The sequence below is a fragment of the Balaenoptera ricei genome, chromosome 13 (assembly GCF_028023285.1).
Source record: "Balaenoptera ricei isolate mBalRic1 chromosome 13, mBalRic1.hap2, whole genome shotgun sequence".
Lineage (NCBI taxonomy): Eukaryota > Metazoa > Chordata > Mammalia > Artiodactyla > Balaenopteridae > Balaenoptera > Balaenoptera ricei.
This window is the reverse complement of record NC_082651.1, coordinates 57,552,574-57,570,269: the sequence shown is the minus strand read 5'-3', so window position 1 is coordinate 57,570,269 and position 17,696 is coordinate 57,552,574. Positions and strand designations below refer to the sequence as shown.

Genomic DNA, 17,696 nt, shown 5'->3' with positions numbered 1-17,696 from the left:
AAAAGTAACAAACATGGGGAAATTGTAAGCCAGCCAGATAGAGATCTGGGTGGACATCACTTTCAGGCTTTATCCATTCAGTCATTTATTATATGATTCATTTATTCTACAGTCATCACTGGAAGCCCACCAGGGCCAAGGACTAATAGGTACTAGGGATACGGTGCTGATCAAAATACACAGTCTTTGCCTTATTTACAGCTTTTTTCTAATGGAGACAGCCAGTAAACAATTATATGTAACTATTATGAACTGAAGTGTGCCCCCCCACCCCCCAAAATTCATGTTTGAAGTTCTAACCCACAATGTGACTGTATCTGGAGATAAGGCATTTAAGGAGGGAATTGAGGTTAAATTAGGTCACAAGGGTGGGGCCCTAATCTGATACGACTGGTGTCCTTAGAAGGGGAAGAGACACCAGAGACCCCCTAAACTTCTCCCTCCATGCACATACAGAGAAGAGGCCACATGAGGACACGATGAGAAGGCAGCCTTCCACAAGCCAGGAAAAGAGACCTCACAGGAAACCAATCCTGATGGCATTTTGACCTTGAACTTCTAGCCTCCATAATTGTGAGAAAATTAATTTCTGTTATTTAAGCCAGTTAGTCTGCGGTATTTTGTTATGGAAGCCCAAGCAGGCTAATACAGTAGCATAATGTTGGGTAATGATAAGAATCATGAAGAAAATAAAGTATGGCAGAAGGATATATAGTGATGGGGTGGAGAGCTATGTTGAATATGGAAACTAGGAAAGGCCCTGGGGGAAGATCATTCCAGGCTGAAGTATTCCTGGGGGAATTAATTCCCTGACATGAGAACAAAATGGAGGCGTGTGAGAAATAGCCAAAAAGGCTGTGTAGCCCAAGCACATTAGGCAGAGTACACATGAAAGGAAATGAGGACAAAGAGGAAACCAGGGGCCAGATTATCAGGGCCATGTAGGCCATAGCAAGGACTTCAGATTTTGTTCTAGTGGGATGGAAAGCTGCTGGAAAGTTTTAAGCAAGAGAGTGACAAATATGATTTACTTTAAAAGGGTCACAGACACACAGGAAGGAGACTGTGGGAGAGAAAGACTGGAATGTGGGAGAATGGTTATGAGGCTAGTTTAACAGTCCAGGTGAGAGATGGTGGGGGTCTGGGCTAGAAGGGATGGGGTTGAAGGAGGTGAGAAATAATTGGATTCAGAGTATATTTTCAAGATAATTGAGGATTGCTCTATCAATTAGATGTGGCATGCAAGAGAAAGAAAAGAATCAAGGGCCCTGACTGAGCTGTGCACTGGTCATTGTGGTGCTGTTTACTGAGATGATAAAACAGCAGGAGGCACAAGTCTGTGGGGAGCGGGTTTGAATCAAGAGTTCAGTTTTGTACATGTCTATTAGACATCCAAGTGGAGATGCTGAATAGGCAATTGGATAGACCAGCATGGAGTTCAGGGAGGGTTAGGATTAGAGAGAGAAAATGAGTGTCATTAGCACTTAAGTGGTATTGAAACACTGAATATCGTAATCACTGCCAGCACCTGCTTCTCAATTTACAGATCCATATTTAGGGGTGGGGGAGGAAGTAGGGAGCTATTTTCCTATCTTTCTGGTCCTCCTTTCCCTTCTCCATCCCCTCAAAAATTACCCCATCTGGCTTCAAGCCCTCACTTCAAGAAGACTTCACACTTGGGCCGGTGTTGCTGACTGGTACATACTGAAGCACATTCCCCAGTCACCTGCCGAGGCAGAGTCCTCCCACTGGTGGAGCTTGCCTGCTTTGGCTGTGGTTCTAAGCTCAGTCTAGGCCTGCCCTCTCTAAAACCTGGATCCCTGGAGGAGGTGAGCCTTTCTCCCTGACCGCCTACCTGCCTCTCCTCACCATTCCACAGACCTGGTGTCTTCACTGACTCTCGGCCTTCCTTCTTCAACTCCAGTAGGGAGGCAGTGAGAGCAAACCTCTTTTACGGGACCGTAGACCTCTTTCGGTAATGAAGAAGAAAAACAACAACTGCTTTAAGTGAATAAGGGAGAAAACGCCTACCTCTGGGAGTCAAAAGTGCCACTGTAGTTTCCATGTATCATTGCCACTAAACTGAATGAAGAGGATGACCTTGAAAGGGGAGCCTCCATAATCTGGCCTGGCTAGGTTATGGAGAATTACCCAAGAATGAGCCATAACCCAAAGTCAGATCTGGTGGGAACCTGAACCTGCCAGCACCCAGGAGTGCTACTGGTGGCCTAGCGTAGAGATCTTCAAATGGGGGTGCAAGTATCTTGAGCATGAAAAAGGGATCCAGTTTATAGATGCTCATTTTCAGGTCCCTACAACTGAGCTGTTTGAGAAGGCTACTGTGCCTTACTCTTTTAAGACCTCATGCTGCCCTTTCATTACTGCCCCTTCCCACTTTAGAAAAGGATTCCCACCTGGAATCTTATGAGGCCATTGCTTCTGGATGCAAAGAGTTCCTAACCAAGGAACTATTTAAAATCTTAGTTTCAAAGAAAGATCCTTAAAGTATTTATCAAGGGACCATAATTTTGTGTTTTCCCCTAGCTTATACTAAACACCATATATCACCAATTCTAAGATAAGCATTTTTTCACGTTGTAACCTCTCTGAAATTGGTGTATCTTACCATCATGTAAGCCAAATGGTTGTTGTTATTACCTGCACTTGTGCATTTTCACAATCAAAACTTGTAGAATGCATATTGGACGTATAGTGGAGCACTTTTTTTATCACCTAAGAAGCAGAGCTGTGGGGCGAAAGTGGACAGTGGGTGGTGAATCAAATGAGGTTAACAATATTCCTAAAGCAGAAGACAAATTCTTTTGTCTAGAATAGCTCTCTAGGTCAAGTAGATGAGTCTCTAAATTTAAACCTATCACCCAGAGATACATTCCTTGTTGCCAATTCAGTTTTGACTCCTTAAAAAACTTCTGTAAGGACAGTCTGTAAGGAAACGCTCTATTCCCAGCTCTCTTTCTTATTTGCTAGGTTGACTGAAGGCAGTTTTCCTCTACATTACTTTCCTTGAACAGATATAGGTTTGTGAGTAATTTCAACAGTATTCATAAAATGAATCTGCTCTTCAAAAGTTTGATGATGTGATCATTTCAACAGAAGAAAATAGAAGGTAAGACATGTACATTCTGGTTACAACTATGTACAAATGCATGCTTATATCGTAATAAGGTTCTGAAGTGAATTTTGAGTAATATCTACAATCTTATTTATTGAATTTTAAAAATAACACTCCCATAGAAACTCTCCTAACTGACCTCCACTTTAACAACCCAGCAAGTAACAAGTTCTCTCTTCCCTCTATCAACTATTCTGCAGGGTACCCATGCACACCACATGCTAGCAGTCTACTCTCTGTGTATAAGCACTTTTGCTGCCATCTCTCTCCGGATCAAACAAACAAACACAATCAGTAAGAATATAGATTTGAACTACACAATCAATAGGCTTGAACTAATGGACCTGTAAAAAACATTTTACCCAACAAAAAATATACATTCTTGGGACTTCCCTGGTGGTGCAGTGGTTAAGAATCTGCCTGCCAATGCAGGGGACACGGGTTCGATCCCTGGTCCGGGAAGATCCCACATGCCACGGAGCAACTAAGCCCGTGCGCCACAACTACTGAGCCTGTGCTCCAGAGCCCGCGAGCCACAACTACTGAAGCCCGCACTCCACAACTACTAAAGCTCGCGCGCCTAGACCCCCTGCTCCGCAACAAGAGAAGCCACCGCAATGAGAAGCCCACACACCACAATGAAGAGTAGACCCCACGCACCGCAACTAGAGAAAGCCCATGCATAGCAATGAAGACCCAACGCAGCCAAAAATAAATAAATAAATTTATTTAAAAAAAATACACATTCGGGGCTTCCCTGGTAGTGCAGTGGTTGAGAATCTGCCTGCCAATGCAGGGGACACGAGTTCGAGCCCTGGTCTGGGAAGATCCCACGTGCCGCGGAGCAGCTGGGCCCATGAGCCACAATTACTGAGCCTGCGCGTCTGGAGCCTGTGCTCCGCAACAAGAGAGGCCACGATAGTGAGAGGCCCACGCACCTCGATGAAGAGTGGCCCCCACTTGCCACAATTAGAGAAAGCCCTCGCGCAGAAACGAAGACCCAACACAGCCATAAATAAATAAACAAATACTTTAAAAAAAATACACATTCTTTTCGAGTATACTCAGATCGTTTACATAAACTGTCCATCTACGGGAGCATAAAGCAAATCTCAATTTTCAAGGGTTGGAATCGTATATATGTCATTTGCCACAAGGTCATTAAGTTAAAAAATCAATAATTGAAATATAATTTTTGGAAAATTAAGAGAATCACTTCTAAATAATTTGTGGACCCAAAGAAAAATAATAATGGAAATTAGAGCATATTGAGAACTAAACAATAATGAAAATAATACTGTAGTAAATTGTATTATTGTCCCAAATAGTTTCTAACTTCCCTGTATAAAATTAACATCCCTGACACTTTCTCTGCCTTTACTGTTTTTTCTTCATAGAACATATCACCACATAAAAATTACATATTTGTTTACCTGTTTATCTTCCTTAGCCTAATATAATTGTCATGGGAATAGAAACTTCTCTCTTGTGTTCACCAATGTATCTCAAGTTCCTGGCACATAGTATTCAATAAATATCCATTGAATGAATGAATACTGTTATTACTTTACTATTTGGGTGTTCTCTTTATCAATATTCTCTTCTTTAATGTCATGTTGTTTTCGGTTCTTCTCCAATATTAATGTTGCCATTCCCTTTTTCTTCATGTAAGCTTAATCTACTTTTGCCTCTTAATTTTTACATCAGTTTTTCTTATGTTTATCTATTCCATGCAGCAAATTTTGCATATCTTTTTTTTTTTTTTTTTTTTGGCGGCGCTGTGCGGCTTGTAGGATCCTAGTTCCCCAACAAGGGACTGAACCTGGGTCTTTGGCAATGAAAGTGCAGTCCCAACCACTGGACTGACAGGGAATTCCCTGCATATCATTTTTAAAAAATATTTATTTAGTTAGTTGCACCGGTTCTTAGTTGCAGCAGGTGGGCTCCTTTGTTGCAACTTGTGGGCTCCTTAGTTGTGGCATGCAAACTCTTAGTTGAGGCATGTGAACTCTTAGTTGTGGCACACATGTGGGATCTAGTTCCCTGACCAGGGATCAAACCTGGGCCCCCTGCTTTGGGAGCACGGAGTGTTAACCACGGGGCCACCAGGGAAGTCCCTTACATATTTCTAATTCAAGGATTTTTGTCTTTTATAAATGACATTAAGCATTTACATTTATTTTCTTGCTGTTTTTATTTCTGTAATCCTGCTTTATACTCCCTAAATTTTGTTTTCTTAGTATTTCCTTCTCTCCACTATTTTACAAAAGTTATTTATTTTCTCAGACTATGCAATATGCTAGCGGAGGGCAAAGGGATAGGAAGTAGGGAGTAGTGGAAGTTACAAAATACCAACCACAACTTCCTGATCAGAAGCAAGTAAGGCCTATACTAGCACCATATTTTCTCCTTTATGAAACATTTCAACATATTTCTTGTTCTTACCCTGTTTTCTCTGCTACTTTCTATAAGATGTGTTTGTTGGTGGTTATTGGGCTGCACCCCACAGGCCTACAAGGCCTGTGCTTGCCCAGCTTCAAGACTGAAGAAAGAGCCTGGAGTCAGCAACAGAGACATCAGTGTGAGACAGGCTGGGACCTGGGACCCTTTGCTGCAGTGCTGCAATGCTTGCGCCTGGACTAACGTCTCCCAGAGCAAGAAAATACTGATAAGAAGAAAACTATAAGGGACTAAAAGCTGCTGTGCATGCACAGTTCGGGCAAATTCTAGACAAAAGATACAAAAAGACCAAAAAAACCCCAACTGCCACTTCTGAAGAGCTAGGAGTAAAAACAGGGTGTCGGGAGCAAAAGCAGGGTACTGCACATGCCCCCAGCGCTCAATACCAGCAAAGCGGTGGGCAAAACACCTAAGCCAACCCTCTGGCCCGACCCCTGGACACACCCCTACCCTCACCCCATATAAGGAACCAGCTCCCTCCACCTTGGGGAGGGAGCAAGGGAACTTGTTACTTGTTTTCACTACCCTCCTGCTGCAACAGAGGCCCCAATAAAGCCTTGCCTGAATTTCTTGACTGGCCTCTTATCAATTTCTATTGACTGGGGAAGGCCAAGAACCCTGGTCGATATCAAATGGTTTAATGGATGGGGGAGCTTACACGTCTGAAGCAGGGTCCTGGAGCGACAGCCCACTGTGTGTGGTGGACGACGGGCAGGACATGGCAGCAGTCTTCGCTCCCTGTGAGGGGAATTACCAGTTATAGGGGAATTGACGTCAGGTGGGCTCATTAGTTACCAGGGAAACCAATAGAGGGGCATGCCTCTTATCACGCCTCTCACTGCCCCTTTGATAAGAACAATCACCAGCTGGGGCAAGTTCGCAGGAAGGTCAGTCATGTGAATAGGGTGCAGGTGAAGCAGGCACTGGTTGGGCAGGGGATGTACAGAGAGCAAGAGAACAGTCATCTTAAGTGGCCTGACCATACAGTGGTAAATTTTACAATTTCATCCTTAGGTTACAGAATATAAAGTTGAGATTTTTGACTGAACCAGAAGAGTAACATCACCGAGAAATAGAATAGTTGATCGGACTTTGCATCTTTTCTCTGGAGGAGAGGAGGCATGTTTTTGTTTAAATGAGAGAAGTTGCATTATTTCAAATGGGAGAGTTGGTGTTCTTTGGAAATATGGCTAAAGGAGCAGCTATAAATGTTGAGCACCAAAAAGATGGACCATTGTGGACGGAGTGGATTGGAACTCCGTATCTGTTCTGAACCTCCTTTTAGTTTACCTTTTTAGTGTAACTACACTTTCCAGATTCACAGAAACTAGGGTTTTAAATGTAAATTGGGTTCTGCCAGCTAAATGCCTGGTGCCAAATTTTTTTCTGCGGCACTGCTTTGATGTTCAGCATTTGCTTTGGAGGTGTCAAGAGGGTTAGTTGTAGAAGTAGTGGCAGTGCGGCAGCTTCCTGATCTCTCTGGATGTCTACTTCAACAGGTGTCCTTGAAGTCCAAGGTCCAAGGAGGCCTCCTCACTCCCTCCCTTCCTGGCTGTAGCGGAAAAAGCAGCTCTGCTGGCTAGTCAGACTGGAAGTGTTTATTCTGGAATCTTTCCTGCAGACGTGTCATCATAGAGCCTTGACCTTTTAATGATTGAGAAGACATCTGATTTCCGATATTCAGTTCTTTTCTGCTTAATGTTTTCTGATTCTTAAAATCATGATTGATAAACTGAAATATCCAGAATTCCATATCTTTTTCCAGATTCATTTCATTTTAAAGAAGTTTTTGAAATGCTTAGTCAGGAGTTTTCCCGCTGGATGATAAACTTAGTTTAGTAAATAATTAACCTTTGGAACTGATTATTCTTGATTATTCTGAGCACAAATGCATGCTACACAATGTGGTCAAACAAATTATTTTGTCTTTTAAGGAAAAGAACTCTGAGTTTCAACACTGCTATTCTCCGATGGTTTTTAAATGATTGACAGGAAAGTAAAAGTATTGCAGTCTGATGTTCAGAAATGTTAGGTTTTTCATTATTTTTATTTTCCAAACATTAGTTTAAAAGAACATTAAAAGCATCAGAAATACAAATCTGACCTAATGGTTAACATCAGAACAATTTGCATCACAGTAAAGCATCAAGAGAAATAATTAATATACCCTGCTAATTAGTCATATTCAACTGAATTCTCATTACTTTTATAAAAGTTCTCATTTTAGCCCTTATGGAAAAGTTATATATGTCTATTTATATCTTTATCTCCATATAGACATAGATATAGATAGACATATATAACTTATGAAGAGACAAGTTACATATATCTATCTCTGTATCTGTATCTCTATATATCTACATATAGACATAGATACAGAGATATAAATATACAGGAAGGCTAAGAATCTAGCCTGCTATGTATTTCATGCAAGTTAAATCAGTAATTTCTTGATGAGCATAAAGAGACTGAACACCTCATATGCACGTGCTTATTTTCTTTATGCTATGATTTTTACCTCCCAAAGATGGGGCAAATCATCTCAGACTCAGAGGTCACAAAGGAAACCTGTCATTTTTAGTTTTACAAGTAGAAATTACTTTTTAAAAAATCTTTTATTGAGTCACATTTGAAATGCCTGGCCAAAAAAGAGATTCATACCTTAAAAAGTATGAAATAGCTTCTTGATTACAATGTTATTACTTATAAAGCTGTTTGGCTTACTGACTTAAATACCAGGTTCTGAATTTAGACAAAAGTTTCATTCCTAATTTGCCACAATTCTTCAAATGATCTTGGGAGAGGATATTATATTTCTTAATTCTTTGTTAAAAAGAGGTAATATATGAACCTACCTCATGGAATTATTAATAAATGAAAATAGTGTTGTATTAAAAATATAAAAGCACAGTTGAAATAGGTCATAGTGACTTCCAAAAATAGCATTCAATTACCAAAGGAAAAAAAGAAGAGTGTATATTTTCTCTTCTGTTATAAAATTTAATAGCAAAAATAAAAGGACAAAAAAGAGAGAAGGAAAGAAGGGAGAGAGTCCTAAAAGGTGAATTTAACAGCAAAATAAAATCCATATCTCATACTTAAGCCTCGGAAATAGAAATGACTGGTTGATCCTGGAAGGTAAGAGTTATTAGATGAAACTGAGCAGAGTTATAGCTGAGTACCAGCTGTCTTCTCCATGTGTCTCATGACCTCTGTATTTGGGAACAGCATGGGAGAGGATGCTATAAACTGAACACCTTTCATCCAAGGGACAAAGTACCTTCCAATCTGCAATAACAGTTCCTGAATATAACAATTTATAAAGATGGGTTTTGTATCTTGATGCTCACCTTGTTTAGAAGTTATAGTTCCAAAATTGTATTGAGTTCAAATGCCAACTGTATAATGAAAACATTTTTACATAAAAATATAAGTTTACAGTTGTTACACTAGGAATCACAGAGTATATAACAAAATTAGTTTAAGTGTAGAAATACTTAGTCTATTTTGCCTTATTGCCCATTTCCAGTCTAAGATTCATGGGAGAGAAATAACACAATTAGTTTGAAAACAGATCATCTTAAGAATTTTTCTACCATGGTAATATATAAACAAAGACCAAAAAAATTTTCTACATAGTTACTTAGATAGTCTTCGTCAGGTTGTTAACAAATCATTCTCACACAGAAGGAAAGCATAAATTGAAACACCCCCATCTCATCCTTATGTCTTCTTGTACATACAAGAGTCTACATACAACAGTCTAGCCTGCTTCCCACATAACAGCACCCTGATGAGATGACCACAGTTAGTGCCTACTACCCCAGGAAGAGCACCCCTCTACTATATGCAGTCCTCCTCACTAGGTTTCCTGGGTAAGATCATTCTGAAATAGAATAATTCATTTTTAGCAAGAAAAAACAGACTTCTTTTTAAAAGAACTCTACAGCTACTCAGCTGACACAAAATAATAATGTCTATAATTAGAAATGGTAATAATCTTAATACCCTATTCTTAGTTGGCTGTCTTATGAAAAGAAAGTAACTAATGCTTGTGTATTGTTGGTAAAAATAGATATAGATAATACATTTCTGAGTTTCTGCTTTAACAATGTATTATTTATTCCAGTAAGCCTGCAACCAAAAAAAGTATATTGATCCCAATTCAACACTTCAAAGAGTCAAAATTTATAATTCAGTTAATAAAAATAATGCCACAGTAAAGATGACACCTTCACATTCTTTAAAAATTCCAGCTCATACTTACTTCAAAGAACCATAACATTGACTCAAATGACCATAATCAGTTCATTCCCTGCTTTTAATACAGTAGCATGATCATTCCCTGGCGCCTATTTAAAAGTTTAGTACAAAAGATTGGAGCACAGGTCAGGTGTAAAATAATAAACTTTTACATCAACTCTTAAAATGTCAAGAAACTGCAAAGCAAACCAATAGATGCTAATACTTCAGACAAAAGGAAGTCATTAGTGTCAACTGTCTAGGTCTTTAAGTTTTGATATACCTCTGGTCTCACAGAATTTTAAAAAATCAACTAGTATCAGAAACAAAAACATATAAGATTCTCCAGCCTCCATGACTCTAAACAGAGGGGACTGGAATCTGCTTGGCTGAAGTGCTATCATACTCTTGCATTAAATCATTAGTGGTGTGATAATGCATGGCAATATATGAATTGGCAAATCCAAAAGAATTTACTGGCTGTAAGTTATGTGGGATGCTCTCTTCCTGGGACGGGCTGCTGTTATAGATACTGTAGTACGGCTCAATCCGAGTGTTGATGGGGGTTGAGCTGCTCTGACCATAGTGTTGATGTCCAGCAGACATCTTGGGACTGACCACACTTTCCTTCGAATGACTTGGGCCACAGGCCTGGTCCACAAATTTCTTCTGGGGCTTTGGAGACAACATGTAGGCAGAGTTTGTTTCATGATGGGAGGATTTGTTTCTGTTGACTTCGAGGTTTCCCTTTCCCATGGCTCGAAGTCGAGTCTTCTGTTTGCAGCAGAAAAAACCCAGGCCTATGTACTGCAGACACCACAGCACTTTCCTTCTCAGCCCTGCACTGTTCCGAGAATATATAAAAGGGTTTAATCCTGACTTGAAAAATACAAGCGTAAAACCAAACAGTTCGAACTGGTAAAGGATGAAGCTCCCACTGCTGGACAGAACCACCTGCACCAAGGAGATTCCCAGTGGAAGGCAGCACACCAGGACCGACAGCACAATGATCACACAGGTGACCACCGCCTTGGAATCCTTAGCCGTGGAGAGATTGACAGCCGACACCAGCTGGAGCCGGCTGGCCGCAGGGGTTGGCAGCTGGTTGGGACTCTTGGTGTATCCGTGGGTCTGAACGTGCTGCAGTTTGTTGTAATTCTGGTTCCTGTACAGAGCTGGCATGGTACACTGGATGGGTTCTCCACCTCCCTTCACAGGGGCCCCCATGAAAGGCTGTGGTCTGGAAGCATCAACTGTGATCACAGGGGGGCACTTTCTGACCTGAGCATTTTTCCGCAGGGTCTGAGCAATCATGATGTAAGACACAGAGACCACAGCAACACAAAAGGTGAAGTCGACCACATAGAGAGACAGGATGGCTTTCCCTTCTCTGGCAATCAGACTGGACATGGGAAGGCAGAGGTGGGAGTTGCTGGTTTTCAGGGTGGCCAAGGTGGCGAGGGTGAAACTGGTGGCCCAGAGGAGCAGAGTGAGGAGCAAGGTGCAGAGAAAGGAGGCCGTGCGGTTCGGCTGCTTCCCCAACACCATGCGGAGCCGGTGCAGGGCAATCACCGCCACTGTCTTGAGGGACATGATGATGAAGCCGGAGCTGGTGAGGTGGAAGGTGAAGCAGAAAGCATCCGGTATGCCGCTGGCTGAACTGAAGAACAACACAAAGGTGAACATGGGGGCCGTCACGCCACAGATGAAGAGGTCACAGAAGGACAGGTTCAGGACCATGAAATCAAAGTTGGTTCTGAATTTCCTGAAGGCCGGATCAAAGAAGGACAAGAAGACAATGAAGTTGCCGTAAGAGCCCAGGCAGAAGATGATTGCGAGCAGAAAGGTACAGCTCGCCAAGGTGGCCGTGTGGATGAGGTCCTGGAGGTCTTCCTGGAGAGCAGTGCTGTTTCCTCCCTGGGAGTGAGGCACATGTAGCAGGGTAGTGTTGGGGGCATCCCGAGGGAGGTCCGTTGAGTTCATCTTCAGAGAGAGACGACTTCCTTCTGTGTGAAGGGAGTCAGGGCCTCAACTCACAGATGAGCGACATTTGACAAAAGAGGCCCAAGGCAGAAAAGCCTGCGCACAAAAATGCATACCCAGAAACAGAAAGGAATTAATGAGAAAGAAGAGTGACCTCATGATCTTTTACAAAAGCACTAGACTTTTTCAGCTCTGACCCAGTGCCTAGAAAGCATTTCTCCTTGCAAAGCCCCACACAGGAAAGACACAAAGACCTCAAAATACATTCATCCAGCTGATTTCAGGTTTTATGACACAGTGGTTTTCAAACTAGTTTAAGCATCATCTGGAGAGTGGGTTAAACAAAAAACAGATTCCTGGGCCTCACCCCTTGAGATTGTGATTGAAGGATGGGTGTGCAGATGTTACCTTCAGAAACTCTGCAGCGCCAGACACTGAAGACACGAGAACATGACCTCTCCACAAAAGAGATCACAATCTAGTTGGAGGAGATCAACCTATGTAATTACAGCCAAATGTGGCAAATCAGCTGATGGCAGCACACTGTGGAAGGAAAAGAAGGGGGACAGAATCCAGCCCGGGGTGGAGGCTGAAGCAGCTCTCGATAAGGAGGAGCTAGTTGGGTGAAAGGTGAGGGGCAGGGAGTGGGGGACAGACAGGCTGGGAGAAGGGGAGTAGGTCTTTGCAGCAGAAGGACTGAGGCAAGAAACAGCACGTGCTGTGCTTGACGTATAAGCAAGAGGCTACTTTTGAAGTATATACTGTGGCCTTTTACATAACTCCCACACATCACTAACAAATATGACTTCTTTTCCTAGGAAGAACCCTTTATTTTCCATTATTTATATTTCCTTCTCCCTATTTGTGATATCTTGGCCAACTCCACACTCTCCTTTGGGAAAGAACTTTGTGTAGGACTATATTTGAGAGGGAAAAAATGGAAGTAATGAAGGGTGTCAGAATTATATTTGAGATTTACAAGGTGCAAAGCACCACTTTGCAAACTCTATATAAATGTGAGTTATCATTATCCCAGCAGGAATATCCTCATGAAGAAGCAGGAGGCATGCACCCATTCATGAATGCATTCACCCAGTTTGTATCTACCGTGTGCATACTCTCCGCCAGCCTTACGCTAGGTACTGTGGGTACAAAGATGAATAAGACACAGCCTCTACTTTTAAAGAACAACTTCTTTTTCTTCTTGGTCCTTTACTTTCTTAACATTTTTTTTCCATTTTGCAATGAGATTTAAAATACACTCACACAATGTTCTGTTGTCCCAAATCCCAAAGCCCTGTGTGGCCTGGTGCCCACCCCGCTCCCAAAGATGCTTCCAGTGGTACAGCTTAAGTTGTTCCTTGGAGACTGGTGCAATGCTCTTGGCAACCAAAAATAACTTGCTTTAATCCAGTATTTTAGGAATAACCAGTGGTATTGGGGAAGTCCAGGGGTGATGTTCAGAATATTTAACCACCAGCTCAAGCTGAGTCCCAGAGGCCTCCAGCTGTCCTAGGGTTAACCCTTTAGTTGCTGAATCATGGGGTACAGAGGAAGGGGCCTGGTTAGTGAGGGATTACTGGGGCCTCCAAGCAGGAGCTATGGACCACGCAATACAGAAGTCGCCCAGCATTCAATAATAGGTACAGCTGTGCCAGTGAGTATCAGACAAATTTCAGTCCTGGGGAGATCCATAAAACTAACTGGTGTCCTTCATGAAGGAAGAAGATAACCTCTTCTACATTCTCAATGGTCAAAAGTGCAGATCCTAACAATATAATGAATTTCTCCACTGGGAAGTAGGACCAACTTTTCTGTACTTTCCTTATATAAAAGAGATAGAAAAATTAATCTTGACCTTTTGTTTCTTGATGATTAGAATTAAAAAATAATAATAATGGATAGCTTATTATTTTCACTTAAAGACTGTGCCTGTTTCTGAACCCTTTTTGATACCTGTGTAGTGAAAAAAAAAAAAAACACCTTTTACTGTTAATTTTTTAATTGTTAACTGGGGGATTGGGGTTAACTGATGAAAAAAGAAGTAGAAGAGAAAATCCAATTTGTGGAAGCAAGAAGAGCAGAAAGGTGATACTACTGTTTATAGCAAATTCCCCTGACCCCAAAGAGAGAAGCGGAAATTTGGCTTGGGGAAATTAGAATGAGGAAGAGTCTGGAATTAGGATGCTAAGAAAAATATCGAGTAAGTGGGTAATAAAAAAGAAGCGGATGATGGAAGTTATGAAGACCCCAGGCTGGGAGAAATTTGGAAAGGGGAAAATGGAATGATGAGGCACCAACATTAGTCAAGGATAAGAGGCAGAAGGAAAAAAAAAGGATTTGGAGGAGTTGAGGGGCAACTTCCACTTTCTCTCCAATTACAATTGCTTCAATAAACTTAAATTTTTTCAATACATTAAAAAGTAAAGTAGAATTCTGGGTCAGGAATATAATGATCAGTCTTATCATTAGTATGTTCACTTTACTAAGTGCTTGTGATGTGCCAGGCACTGTTCTCAGTGCTCCACACTATTAATATATTGAATCGTCAAAACAACCCTGAGATAGTATAACTTATCTCTATTTTACAGATGAGGAAACTGAGTCAGAGAGAGAGCACCTATCTTAAAGGGGTACAGCATGGATTTGAACCTAAGCAGTTACTCTCTAAAGGCAGCACTCCACCACCAAGCTAAACAGAATAGCAAAGCAATCAAGGCAGGGAGTCCCAGGTCAGAAGACAGTTACAGCAGCTATAATTTACTGGGTGGTTATTATATGCCAGGCACTTCTACTAGAAGCTTTACATAGGTTATCAAACTTTATTTCATTCTCATTATAATCCTACAAAGTAGATACTGCAATCCCTTCCCAAATCAAAGTTCCTGGAGCCCAAAATTTGAATACAGATATACACACACACACACACACACACACACACACACACACACACAGTTCAATGTACCTTTTTGGCAAGGTTGAAAAATTATGGTTCTGGTATAAAGTAACTATAAATCATTCTGATTTTGGATAATTAGAAAAAAAAGGAAGGAATCAGAGGCTGGGAAGAGAAAAGGGAGAAAAAGCAGAAGAACTGAAGTAAAGATTTTGGCAGAGAAACTTTAGAAGCAGTAAGGAAATAGAGGGAAAGTAAACCCAGGTCTTAGGACTAACTTCTGAGACTTTAAGAAAGAGGAAGCTGAGATGACAATTTGGGGAAAAGCTATGATAGCAGAACTATAAAACTCAGTTATTTGGGGGAGGGGAGCAGTAAATGAACACCTATTTGCTACTCCTAAATATTAAATAAAGGTTACCAACATTGTTTTCAATGCAAGCATACAAGTTACTCTTTATCTCTGGGACTATAAACAAGTTCTGGAATAAGATGTAATTAAAGTAATAAAATCAGAGAAATTTTAAGTTGGAACACCAGTCTTAAGAAGAAAACATAGTAAGCACAATAAGAAGGAATGAATTCATATCATATGCATCTTATTACAACTAAGAAGGAGAGAGCCTAAAGTAACTAGTAAGCAAGAAATAGTAAGTGAAAACTTATTGTACAGCAATGATTTCTCATTAGGATGTGTGTGAAGAGCTTCTGATAATCTAGTGTGCTGTCTTAATATTTTAGTACATATTAAAACATTTTACATGAGCTTTTACAAGTCAACTCATGACCTGGAATCTTCCAACTCTTGTTTTCTCATTATATCCTCAGTTCCTCGAGGGCAGGCATTTTCAGTCTAACCAACCCTCACAAGAAAACAAGGTTCTGTACTATTCTTATTATTATTCCCACTGTATTTGTATTGATCAGGAAAACGGCAGGGAAGTTAGATGACTTGTCCAAGGTCACTAAGATTCAAGCCAGATTTCTCTGATTTCAGAGGCCATGCTCTCTCTCCCCAGTGGAACTACCGTTTGAAGCCCAGAGCAGCTGATAGGGTCGGGTGTGTCAGTGGGTGAGGGAGCGGGGAGGCCGTGGAGCACCCCCAGCGTGAGGATGGAGTGGGAGACTTCTGGGAGGGCATGGCGACCCAGACCAGGGACTTGAGATGGGTAGGGGCTCCCCTGGCTGGGGAAGGTTATGGTAAGGAGGGCCTAGGTCAGTCCAGCGAAGCTTGTAAAAGATGCAGCAGAGGGTTGGTGAGGTGAGGAGGGCTCGGGCAGGGCATGGGCGGTGGGGGAGGGGTTCCACGGGCCCCGCGGAGCCGGGGAACCGGCAGGGCAGGCGCGAGATGGCCTCCCCGCAGGGCGCGCCAGGAGCGCAGGTGCACGGCGGCCGGGCCTGGACCTGTGCGGCCGCCTCCTCGCTCACCCGGCGGCTACTCGGGGCCCGGCCCTCCCGGTCCCCGCGGGGTCGTCCTCCTCCAGGGGCCCGTGGCCTCTCACCTGCCCGGTGGCCGCAGCGCCGCCACTCCTCCTCCATATCGCAGCCCGGACCCCAGTTCCGCCCGCCGCCCGGGAGGATGCAGGGCTGGAGGCATCATCGCCATCGCCGCCGCCGCCGCGCATCTCGGGAGCCGCGGCAAGCCGGGGCGCGGAGGCGCAGGCACGGAGACGCCGAGGGCGCCGCCTCCCACCCCCAGGCCGGACACTCCGGCTCGGCGCCCCGCCTGCCCCCGCGCCCTCGACGACTCGCGGGCCTCCCGTTGCCCCGGGGCCCGACCGCTCCCGCCGCCCCGACCTCCGTCCTCCGCGCCGCGCGAGGTCTCAGGCGCGCCGTTTTGCCGCTCGGGTAGTGGCGGCTCCCCGAGGCTGTTACGAGCTGACGCACCGAGGAAGAGGGGGAGCGGACTGGGTGGACAGGAGGGCAAAGGTGGGGGCACCGACGGACACAGCGCGACCCGTGGGGGCCTTGGCCCTTAGAGGGTGGAGACCGTGGACAGCGAGGCGTGGCCAGGCTTCACGTCGGTCTTGGCGGGATCTGGGGGCTTCCCAGGCTTCTGGTCGGCGTGCCGCCCACCTCTCCCCATTCCTGGCGCTTCCGAGTCCGCCTTCCTAGCTCCTCTCTACGCTGTAGCTAATACTTTTTCTCCTAGATTAAACTGGCGTTGTCGTCCAGTTTGGTACTTTGAGACACAGAATCTGTAAATCAAGTCATTGCAACAGACTTTAAATCAAACCAACTATAACGTAATTTTTTCTCCTCTCAGCTCTCTGAAAGTATTAATGAATTTATTGAGGGAACTCAGCAAAGGGCATAACTACTAGGAAACAAATGCAAAGAGCAAAGAAACTACCCATGCAAATGAAATAACCAAGCCAAGAAATCATCGACGTTACTCAATGCTGTGTTCAATGTAAATCATCTTGAAAAGCAATGGTGCAATGTATGCAGCTAATTTTAGTAAGCAAGGACACAAACCAAAAAATTTACCAGCCTCTCATTCTAAAGTGCACAGTATGTCCAAAATAATGAACTCATAAAAGTGGGTTTTAGTCTCAAGAGTTATCAAGTAGCATTCCCAAGTATGTTTGTTACTCTGGGGACAAAAGAAAGCCAGTTAAACTCTTTACTACTTCAGTGTCCCAACCTGGGTAACTAGGATCTTAATACTTTTCTGACCTTCTCAGAGGGTACCACTTGGAAACACAGAGTGCTATTTTAATGTTCTTTCCTTCACCGAGTGCCAGAAAACCAGAAAGTTCCATTCAAGTGAAGTACTTAGGACACTGCTATTGAAACACCTATTTTGGCCCATAGTTTATCTTCTAAAACAGAACAGTTCGGCGCCAACAAGTACCAAATAATTGGATTTACGCATATATTTTTATCAGCCACCCACACCACTCTGTTTTCATCAAGAGAAAGTCAAGAGGGCTGGATAATTTATGAGGTAGATACCCAGTCCAGGGGTTGACTATGCTA

General features: G+C 43.0%; 2 protein-coding genes and 1 long non-coding RNA gene across 3 annotated transcripts in view; 1 reads left to right on the top strand and 2 right to left on the bottom strand.

Annotated features, from left to right (window-relative positions):
* ERLEC1 (endoplasmic reticulum lectin 1) overlaps positions 1-2,921 on the top strand; it is a 43,107-nt gene extending 40,186 nt beyond the window's left edge. The window contains exon 17 of the transcript XR_009506578.1: positions 457-2,921. The gene's annotated coding sequence lies outside the window, so the exon portion shown is untranslated. The remainder of the gene's footprint in view (positions 1-456) is intronic.
* Positions 2,922-5,616: 2,695 nt separating this feature from the next.
* Positions 5,617-16,277, bottom strand: LOC132377214 (uncharacterized). The gene is made up of 3 exons (XR_009506581.1): positions 16,217-16,277; positions 6,252-6,331; positions 5,617-5,688 (listed from the first exon to the last, which is right to left on the bottom strand). It is a non-coding gene; the product is annotated as an uncharacterized LOC132377214 (long non-coding RNA).
* GPR75 (G protein-coupled receptor 75) lies at positions 10,092-11,893 on the bottom strand. Its single transcript, XM_059942781.1, has one exon. It carries the CDS (start codon positions 11,816-11,818, stop codon positions 10,196-10,198), a length of 1,623 nt encoding a protein of 540 aa, XP_059798764.1. The 5' UTR covers positions 11,819-11,893; the 3' UTR covers positions 10,092-10,195.
* Positions 16,278-17,696: the final 1,419 nt, after the last annotated feature.